The sequence below is a fragment of the Triticum dicoccoides genome, chromosome 3B (genome assembly GCF_002162155.2).
Source record: "Triticum dicoccoides isolate Atlit2015 ecotype Zavitan chromosome 3B, WEW_v2.0, whole genome shotgun sequence".
Taxonomy (NCBI): Eukaryota; Viridiplantae; Streptophyta; class Magnoliopsida; order Poales; family Poaceae; genus Triticum; species Triticum dicoccoides.
In genome coordinates, this window is record NC_041385.1 from 834,716,899 (window position 1) to 834,727,742 (window position 10,844).

Here is a 10,844-nt window from a genome sequence, read left to right on the forward strand (position 1 = left end):
TCTACTGCATCCATCGGTGGAAAATCGCCACCCTGAAGAAGAAAATGCTGAAAAGCATTTGCAAATACTCTAAAAACCACAAGCGCCGGCTAATCCAGATTGATCCATCGTAGACTAAAACCGACAGATCCCAGGAAGCACCGCCATATGCCCTTTGCTGACACTAAAGTGCACCGACGAAACGGGGAGGACATTACACTCGGACAATTTCACCACTTCGTCGCCCCAACCAAGACAGATAGACTACCTAAAGCAAGTCTATACCATGTCGTCTACGCTGCTAGACATCAGATCTGGGCCTGAGGATCGCCGTCGCCATGCGGGCTTTACCCAACGATGAGCTCTGGTGGCTACAAGAGTGGAAGAAGCAAGGTTGGTGACTAGGGTATCTTTATCCTCAATCGGGAGACTAGAGATTTTTACTTCGTCGTGTGGTATGGTTGATTGCCGTTGTTAGTAGCTTGTTATGTGTACTATGTTAGGAAAACGATCAATTATCATATTTATTTGTTCTTATTTTGATATGTGGATGACGTTTGGATTCATTGAAGACCCATCATGTCCGGTATAAAAAAATAATTTAAAGTTAGGGTGTGTTCACCGGATCAATGGACTCAGGATAATGTTCCACGTCTTGAACTAGCATTGTGAAAACCCAACCCACGATCGATATATCGTTTTGTCACGAGAAACTTAGTTCCTAGATCCGGCCAACCCCGATTCATGGCAAATGACATTTTTTTGTACCGATGTACCATGATTCATGACAAGTGGTGTTTGCACGGAAGTACCGAAAAGCAGCAGCATATAGTTTATAGCTCCCCTTGTTCACATAGTAGTTCACCACAAAGCACTCCTACCACATGGCCTAACACGAAAACAAAAGGTTATATTATGTACAGTACACAAATGTTTTAGCGGAGATAGATTCTCCAACTAAATATTATGTTTCCGTCCTTTTTTTTAGGAAGGCTCTATCCGGTATGTTGCGAGACAGAACAAGCACACAACTTCACACTGATGCTAACTAGTCCGGCCAAATGGTTTGCATAAATTTTTGTCTAGTTTTAGAAGGGTTTTATTAGGTTTTTCCTTTGTTTCCTTTATCTATTTTTTCCATGTGTTTCCTATTTTATGTTTTGTTTTTGCTAAAAACGGCTTTATGTTTTTCCATTTTCCTTTAGTTCATATTTTTTTTTTGGAAAATGGTGATTTTTTAATCACCCAAATTTACTCAACAAAGATTTTTTCTATATGTCATGAATTTTTTTCCGAAATTGCGCAAGCAAAACTTTACGTTTCATGAAATTGAAGAAATATTATGAATATTCTAAAATGCACGTTAAGATTTTTCTAAATAGATGATGAATTTTTTTTACACGCTAAACATTTTAGTATACATGTTGAAAAATTTTCATGAACATTTGATTAAACATGTTTTTTAGATCATTTGATTAAATATGTGGACAGTGTCTACAAGTGATGAACAATTTTTAAATGTCATGAACTTCTGATAAATGTGTGATCATTTTTATATGTCATGACCATTTCTTGAATGAGATGAAAATTTACAAAAAAGTGAATTATATTTTTATATTGTAAGAATTTGTTTAAAAATGTCATGAAATTATTTTAATACATGAGTACATTTTTTAATGCCACACAGCTTTTAAAAAATAGTGTGAACAGTTTTCTTAAACTGGATATATATTACACACACACACACACACACACACACACACACACACACACACACACACACACACATTTTAAACATTTCCAACCAATTTTAAAAAAATGAAAGAAAAAAGAAGTCTTGTAGAACAGGACAAACAATCAACGATGCACTTCTTCCTGCACTAGGCTGGGCCGTTTAGGTGACGCTGGAGGCTAGCCTCGGTCTCGCAATAAGCGAGACTTCGACATTCTCAACAGGTAGGCTTCGGCCCATGGCCCCAACATATTTATTATGTGGGCTGCCGATGCGGCGGCATGTTAAGCCCATCATTCTACAAGTATGATTTTCCGTGAATTTTCTATGAAGTGCACAAAAAAAAATCAATATGTAAGCGGCGGTGCTAGAGACGTTAAGTGTAGACTTGAAAGTGGTCTGATGTAACGTTAGAGTTTGTCAAAAAGAAAATTGCGGGCACAATATTCTTTGTTGTTTGCTTTTACTTTAGTTTCTTTGATCTGGTATATTACGCTTTGGCTCCTTAATTTCTTCTGTACAAACTGCCTTTATTAAAGAAAGAACATTATAAAAGGAGGAAAATCCATCATGGGAGGAGTTCTGATCTTCCGTGAGGCCCTCAATTTCATTTATACTAAAAATGGAAGTTTTCTATGTTTTCCAAAGGCATATGAGACGATCAAGTTGACTTATTTATTCATAAGATGTTGTTTCTAAAGGGATTTCATGATATTATGAAAACGTAAGAGGTGACCAAGCAACCCTATATATATATATATATATATATATATATATATATATATATATATATATATATATATATATATATATATATATATAGACACACACACACACATACTTTTTTCAAAAGCATTGTTTCTATGGGTCGCGGTACGCGTCGGCCGGTGGATAAGTTGAAAACATCCGCTGCCTGGCTGCCCATTGGATGCGTGCGGGATGGGCGTCCAATCTACCCATCCACGTGCACCACCTCCTTTACAACAAGAGCGGTGTTGCACAAACATTTGTAACATAAGTTGTGTTACAGAAACCATTAAACAGACGTGATGCTGCAGGATTTTTTTTTGTAACAAAGATCATGTTGCAGAAACGTCTGTAGAAATTTTTGCAGCAAATAAGCTAAAGTTACATAAATATTTTTGACTTCACTTTTATATAGGTGTTTTGGAAGAAAATTTTGCAACATCACATCACTAATGTTACAGGAATCTTTCTTGCAACACGAAAGATGTTGCAAGAAATAAATCACAGTCCGTCGTTCGCCGCGGACTCCCGTCAAACAGGGGAGAGGAAAAAGCAACGTTGGACCTCCAACCAGGTCGGCTCGCCGTTATCCTCCTCCCCGGCTAGGTGGGTATACCGCGCACGGCCGACGGTTGCGATGGAAGCGGGTGGCAACGGCGGTGCCGCGCCTGACCCCGGCTACAACCGCGCCCCCATCCTCCTCTCCAGTGAGGTGGGCGTCGCCGGCAAGGGCATCAGCAGTTGTGACTTTTGGCGACAACTATGATGCAGCGATTGGTGTTGGCGAGAAGGAAGCAATGGAGATTTCCAGGGAAGAAGACTCATGGAGGAAAAAGTCACTGCCTCTGCTGGGATAAGGTTGGGTATGACAGCAGTGGTGGACCTTCACTGGACACACGTCACGCAAATGAGGTGGCGGAAGAAGTTCCGGTTATACAGCAGTGGCGGACCTTCACCTGACACGCGTCACGCAAATGAGGTGGTGGAGGGAGTTTCAGTTATCTATCGGTTGACGGTAAGTATTTTCCTTGTTTTCTAACACAATGCACAATCACAGACCCTCATATACACTCATATACACTTATTCTATGAACATAGATAGACACACCCTATCTTTATGAGCATGATCAAGATACTGGGTCAGTACAACATCTTGACAAAGTAACCATACATCAAAACGTCTCCTCTCCTTGCTCACAAAGTAGTTTGCCGCGTCGTCTAAAAAATCAAAAAGTCCCTATGTATTACGTACAGTACACAAATTGGAAACACCAGCTTAACCAAGTGGCAGTACTCAGTACTTCAGTAGCCGCCGTCCATGGGGAAAGCGTACGGCGGGTCGTCCACCGGCACCCCGCTAAAGCCATCGCCTCCGGTGTAGAAACCAGTGAAGTCGACCCCGGGTTCCCCCACGAAGGCGTCCTGCATCTGGGCTTCCCCGTTGAGCAGCAGCCGCGGCCTCTTGGCCTCCTCCGCGCCCTCGTCCTGGCCGGCTCCCGAGCCGGCCGCGAGGCGGCGCAGCACGTCGTGGTCTCGGACGACCTTGAGGAGGAAGGCGAGCATGAGCTTGGGCCGGCGCTCGGCGTCCTGCACCCGTCGCCACATCGCCGCCAAGCGGTCCTCGGTGGCCCTCTGATCCTCCTTCAGCCGGACCACCTCCATGGCTAACATGGTGCTGCTGCTGTCCTCATCCTCCTCGTTGTCGTCCTTGGAAGGACGCATGCTCCGGCGGCGGACGATGCGGGGCAGGAGGTGGGTCTGGCCGCGGAGGAAGCAGGCGTGCGCGAACTCCCAGCGGTCCGGGTCGACCTTGCGGAAGCCGTAGGTGTTGAGCTGGCGGACGAAGCTGGAGAAGTTGGAGTGCTTGAAGTGCGCGGGCAGCAGGATCTCCGAGAAGGCGAAGGGGTCCGCGACGACGAAGCTGTTGCTGGCCGCCCCCCAGGCGACCACGGCGTTGGTCGCCGGGTTGTCCACCATCGCGTACGTCTTGGCAACGAACGGCGGCGCCACCATGCCGCCGCCGCCGTCACCTCTTCCCGAGCACTCCATGCCGGCGCTGCTGCTCATCTTACACCCGTGACAACAAGAAAGAAGAGAGAGCAATACTGGTGCCACGAATGAGGAATGACTTGTGATGTTAGAGTGGTAGCCGAGCTATATATATACTCGAGGGATGTCTACGAGCAGGGAGGCGTGATGTGACAGCTGCCAAGTACAAGTGGACGCGTGTCTGCGCTGGGGAGCCTTGCGTGGCGTCCCCTCGTCAGGCCAAAAGATCGACCTTGATACGTGTCCCTCCTTGACAATGAATCATCCTGCTGTCAAGTGGTCTAATCGAAAGCCGTCCTGTCAACATCTGCATACGTTAGTTAACTACTAATTGTAGAGCGTAGTGTGACCCTCGAGATCATCGTAGGTGACACTCCTCACTCCTCAGCAACAGCAAGTGGCACCAGCTTTCCGTTTCTTTTGTCTAGAAATGTTCTCTAGCTTCTTTTATTAGCGACTAAAGAAACAACCTAACGTGTGGACAGGGGACGAACACCCCGTCAGCGGACAATACTAAAAAGGGCTGGTTGATGGGATACAAAATGGAGCTGTTCGACCTGCTGAGCTCGGCGCTTATTGAAAATGGCAGCTCCCCTCCCCTGCTGATTGGTTGGTCCAAAATTTCCGGATTTAGCTTTGTCGCCTGCCGGATATATGTCTCTGGCCGACGGCGATAATCCTAAAAGCAACTCTAACGGGGCGACCCATTTCGTCCGCCGCCGTTCGTTTGGATCGGCGCGGACATAAAAGGCGGCCTAACGCGCCGATCCAAACGGACGCGCGTCCGCTTTTCGTCTGCGGGCGACCCATTTCTAACCCAATTTTTAGCCGGATTTACGTTGACGCGGGTACACGACGGACATGTGCACACCTACTCCTCTCCTCAAGCCCGCCGGTCGGTGGCAGCAAGCACCATTTGCCCCCATTCCCCCAAAACCCTTCCGCCCGCGCGCGCTTCCGCCCCGCACCCTCCATGGATGACGACCTCGACCTCGACGCTGCCGATGGCCTCACCTCCCTCGCCTCGTCCGGCATGAAGACCGCCCCCTCCAGCAAAGGCAAGCCTCATGCCCCACGCAAAACCGCCGCCGCGGCCAAGCCAAAGAAGGCGCTGACGCCCGAACAGCGGGCGGCGGAGTCGGCCAATAGGAAGAGTCGGAGGCACGCCGCGGACGCGAGGGGTGAAACCGTCGTGGCTGCTGCCGCCACTGTAACCGCGCATCAGGAGGTCACCAACGCCCGCGTCGTGGCAGCAACGAGGGAGGCACTCTACATCACTAGTAGAAAACATGGCATTTGTCCCGGTTGGTGAGGGCCTTTTGTCCCGGTTCTTAAACCGGGACTAAAGGGTCGTTACTAATGTCTCCCCCCTTTAGTCCCGGTTCGGTCCAGGTTCTAACACGAACCGGGACAGATGAGCCTCCACGTGGCTGGTGCGCCGAGCCCAGGCAGGAGGGCCTTTGGTCCCGGTTGTTGGCACCAACCGGGACCAAAAGGCATCCACGCGTCACCATTTCAGTGGCTGGGGTTTTTGTTTTTTTATTGAAGGGGGGGTTGGGGGTTTTGGGGGTTAATTTAGCTGTTTCATATATTTTGTTAGCTAGCTAATTAATAGAGAGAAGTGTCCTCTCTTATGTCCGTGCTTGGTCGACGGTACGTACTGTATATAGAGATGCCCTCGACACGCTAGCTAGTAAGAAAATGAAGGGAACCATTAAGTACAGAAGTTCGTCATGCATACCGAGAGAAGTGATCGATCGACCTCTCCTTCTCCGAGAGATTGGTCGAACAACAAGTTTTCGTATTATCTATCCGACGCTACTGGCTACATACATATACAATATGTAAGATCTCTTACAATCCCCTAACAATTGAAATCAACTTCCACATGGTATTCTCCGGCTTTATTGATGACGTGGTCAAGAAAGAATCCCGCCAATTCCTTTTGAATTGCTTTCATGCGATCTTGTTCTAGGAGTTCATCCCGCATCTGCCACGTCTAATTTGAAGAAGGGGGTTAATACATATATGAATGAAACTCAACAGAAATGATGGTGTAATAAAATGAAATTGTGAATATTATTACTTACGCACTTCATATTTTTCAAAGTCGCGTTCTAGATTAACTCGCACATGTAGTATCCACATAAATCATTCCATTGTTCCTGCCGCAAGCACTTTACGAGAAATAGAGGTCAATCAAACTGATAATGAAGCATTATAAATGACATTGATGAAAGTACAGCTATAAAATCAACGGGAGATGCGCGCAACTAGCTAGCTAGTAGTACTTACTTTCGGGTATGTATATCGCAGCTCCTTCGGTAGTCCCGAAACTTCTGCGGTGAACTGTTTCCAAACCCTACAAGAGAAAGAAAATAATTATTATTACTTGAGATATCAGGAAATGAACAAAAAGTTGCCGATATGGTGCGATAATGATCGATTGAACTTACTTGTTGAGCAAATTAGTCATGTCCGCATAGGTTGCGGGATCTTTTCGTCTCGAGTCTAAGACGTTTACTACTCCCCGCTCAAGCTTAATCTCCAGAAGAACATAGTGAAATCTGCGCACGCATGCATAACTTATCAATTACATTACTATAACCTCGCTCGAGTAATAAGGGAAACCGAATATGCACACGACAGTAACACTCACTGGAAGTTGTAAGGAAAGAGTATTAAATCTTTGTTTTGATTTTTGATCAACGATTGTAGCAAGTTGGCCTCGGCCTCTTCGGCGTGCTTTGTAACCTGAATTTCATCTATGATATTTGTGTTAATGAACCCAATATCATACATTTCTTGTTTTTTGCACTCAACGATCTTCAATCTGCATAATATAGTGAGAATACTTAATTATAAATACATGCAATGAAAGAGCCGAGCTATATATAGAGACTTAATGACAGAAATAATACTTACAGACAGTAGCAAAAGACCGTTAATTTATCGAGGGCCTTTTGATTGAAGAACTCGAAGAACTCCTCAAATGGAACAGTCAACAGATCAGTTCCAACGAGGTCGTGCTCCTCTTTAATATTCAGATATAAAGCATTCATCCCCCCAGACTCTCTGCAAGTTTTCATGTACCAATTATGGAATCTTCGCATCATCGTTGTTAGAGATTTTTCATCCTTGACGAGAGGCTTCCCGTACTCGTATCTGTGTTCGTCCACCTCCAAGAAATCAGGAAGTTGATCGTCAGGCAGGTAATCTGCAACATTGCCATAACCGGCCACCGTCCCCGGAGCATTAGCGACGATGTCGCCGCTAGACACATTGAGCGGGGGGCACGATTGCTTTGCTTGTTCGCCGAGCTGGGCAATTTTTTTCCCAGTTGCTCGTTCTTTTAACCTTTTATCACTGACAGTACTTCCTGACTGGTTAGCTTCGAGATATGTCTTTGCAGTAATGCACTCATAGTTGTTTTTCGGCAGAGACTTTGGTGGTTTCCTCAGGGCATCGATAGTGCGCTTTGCTTTCACCGGATCTACCTTCTCCTCCGGAGGTGGATGTCTCTTTGCTTTCACCCCTTCAAACAAGTTGTTCACTTCGGTCTGCACGATCTTCGCGTTTTCCTCCTTGGTCCTCTCGTATGGTAACTTCTCTAGAGGCTTGAGAGAAGGACCGTATCTGTATTGCCTCCCGCCTCTGCTGGCTGTACTGCTAGACGCCGGAGCAGACGGAGCGGCCGCGGCATCTGTCTTCTTTCGTGCTTGCTTACGAGGGGGAGGAGAAGGACTACGACGCGCCGGAGCAGCCGGGGCGGCGGCGGGTCTCTTCCGCCCTTGCTGGCGAGGCGGAGAAGGAGGATCCTGCTGGCTGCTCGGGCGCGCCGGCGCAGGCGGAGAAGGAGGCGGAGTGCCGCCACGCGCCGGAGAAGGAGGAGGCTGCTGGCTGCTCGGGCGCGCCGGTGCAGGCGGAGAAGGAGGCGGAGTGCCGCCATGCGCTGGAGAAGGAGGCCGAGTGCCCTGATTGTCACTCGCCGGAGGAGGAGGCGGTGGAGAAGGCGGAGTGCCTTGACTCGCCGGAGGAGGAGGAGGAGGCGTCCAGTTCAGGAGCTTGATGAACTCCTTCCTCCATAGGCATGGAGTCTTCAGAGCAGAACCCAGCCGAGTCTCCCCTTCACCAGTAGGGTGGTCAAACTGGAGGTCCTCAAGTCCCTCCATTATTTCGTCCACCATCACCCTAGCATATCCTTCTGGAATCGGACGACAGTGAAAAGTTGCGCCGGGTTCAGAAGGTCGAACTTGGCCGACAGCCGCCTTGACTTTTAAGTTCTGCCATTGCGTCATAAGGTGGCAATTTTGAGCCTCCGTGATAAAATCCACGGGGTTGCTAGCAGGAGCCGTCAAGACATGCTCCAGCTGAAGCAGCTCGGTGGAAGCCATGCTGCTTCTCCTCTGAGATGGCGGGGTAGCTTCGGGGGAAGCTTCGGCAGGTCGTTTGCTGCGATCTACTTCTCGTTCCTCTAGCCCTTGTACCCTTTCATGCAGCGCCTGCAGTTGGCTCTGCTCCAGTTTCTTCCTCCTCTCATGGGTTTGGTAACCCCCTGCGTCCGGAAAACCAACCTTCCACGGAATGGAGCCTGACGTGTCTCGTGTCCATCCAGGGTGCTCAGGATTCCCGAGGGCCATTGTGAGCTCGTCCTTCTCCCTGTCTAGAACGAACGTCCCTTGTTGCGCTGCATCGATATAGTGCCGAAGCCTGTTGACTGGTGTTTTCAGTTGCTCGTCCGTCCAATGGCACTTGCCTGATACAGGGTCCAAGGTTCCGCCAGCCCCGAAGAACCAAGTCTGGCAACGGTCTGGCCATTTCATTGTCTCTGGTTTGATCCTTTATCAAGCAGATCATTCTCAGCCTTGGACCACTTTGGCCGGGCTTTGAGGTAGCCAGCTGACCCCGTGCGATGGTGAAACTTCTTCTTCGCAGCATTTTGCTTGTTTGTCGCCGACATCTTCTTACTCTTTTCCGATGTCGTGTGGGCCACAAATGCGGGCCAGTGATCTCTGATATTCTCATATTTGCCAATGAATTCTGGTGTCTCTTCTTTGTCGACAAACTTTTTCAGGTCTTTCCTCCACCTCCTGAATAGGCCTGCCATCTTCATAAGAGCACAAGACTTGATTAATTGCTCTTTAACTGGCTTCTCCAGTTCCTCCTCTGGCGGTAGGGTGAAATTTGCCTTCAGCTCAGTCCAAAGATCATCTTTTTGCATATCATTGACATAAGACACCTGAGGTTCTTCCTCCTTCGGCTTATACCATTGGTGGATGCTGATTGGGATGTTGTCCCTAACAAGAACCCTGCACTGAGCAGCAAATGCGTTCTTTGTCCGGATGGGTTCAATCGGTTTGCCGTCGCGCGCGATTGCTGTGATCTCAAACCTTTCATCCGAGCTCAACTTTTTCTTCGGGCCTCGTCTCCTTACCGAAGTTGTGCTCGATCCGGAGGGCTAGAAAAAAGAAGAAAGACGAGAGTTAATTAATATGTGTACATATACCAAAACAATGAATGCATCAATTAGCTAGTCGGCACAGGCTTAACTAATATATATACCTGGCCAGACTCGGTTCGGTCACCGGAGTCGTCATCACGGTCTACTTCTTGCACCGTCATTGGGTCATCGAAGCCGTCCTCATGGTCTCCTTCTTGCACCTGCATTGGGTCAAAGGAGCCATCATAATTGCCTGCTTCTTCACCCTGTCCTTCCAGACCATCGGTGTCGTTCAGAAACGATAAGACGACATCACTTCCATGTGCGATTATCTCCTCCAACATCACTTCTGTTGCTTCGTCTCGGGGGGTGTCCATAGTTTCTACAAATATTTACAACATGTCAATTAGTATTCAAACATGACAGATATGAATATATTAGTGGCAAACGTAGAACTAGCTAGCTAATCACAGTAAGGAATCATATTAATTAGTGGCCTCGACGCTGCTTCTCTAGGGTTTTGGGTGGCCTCGACAATGCTTCACAGGGGTAATATCGACAATGACGAGATACATACATGGGAAAATAATGTTATCGGGGAGGGGGTATATATATCGACCCTCCCTCTCGTGTTGAAGTTATCGGGAGGGGTGGCCTCGACAACGCTTCAAGGGGGTAATATCGACAACGACGAGATACATACACGGGAAAATAAATGTTATCGGGGAGGGGGTATATTGACCCCCCCACGTGTTGAAGTAATCGGGAGGGGGTATATCGACCCCCCCACGTGTTGAAGTTATCGGGAGGGGGTATATCGACCCCCCCACGTGTTGAAGTTATCGGGAGGGGTTTATATCGACAACGACGACATACGTACATGGGAAAATAATAGTA

The 10,844-nt window shown here is 47.6% G+C and overlaps 2 protein-coding genes across 2 annotated transcripts in view; one reads left to right on the top strand and one right to left on the bottom strand.

Annotated features, from left to right (window-relative positions):
* Positions 1-3,502: 3,502 nt before the first annotated feature.
* On the bottom strand, positions 3,503-4,565 carry LOC119282556 (heat stress transcription factor C-2a-like). The gene has a single exon (XM_037562743.1). The coding sequence runs from the start codon at positions 4,523-4,525 to the stop codon at positions 3,761-3,763; it is 765 nt and encodes a 254-aa protein (XP_037418640.1). The 5' UTR covers positions 4,526-4,565; the 3' UTR covers positions 3,503-3,760.
* A 915-nt stretch (positions 4,566-5,480) lies between these two features.
* LOC119280216 (heat stress transcription factor C-2a-like) overlaps positions 5,481-10,844 on the top strand; it is a 61,401-nt gene continuing 56,037 nt past the window's right edge. The window contains exon 1 of the mRNA XM_037561144.1: positions 5,481-5,771. Within this exon, the coding sequence (XP_037417041.1) occupies positions 5,481-5,771 (291 nt within the window). The remainder of the gene's footprint in view (positions 5,772-10,844) is intronic.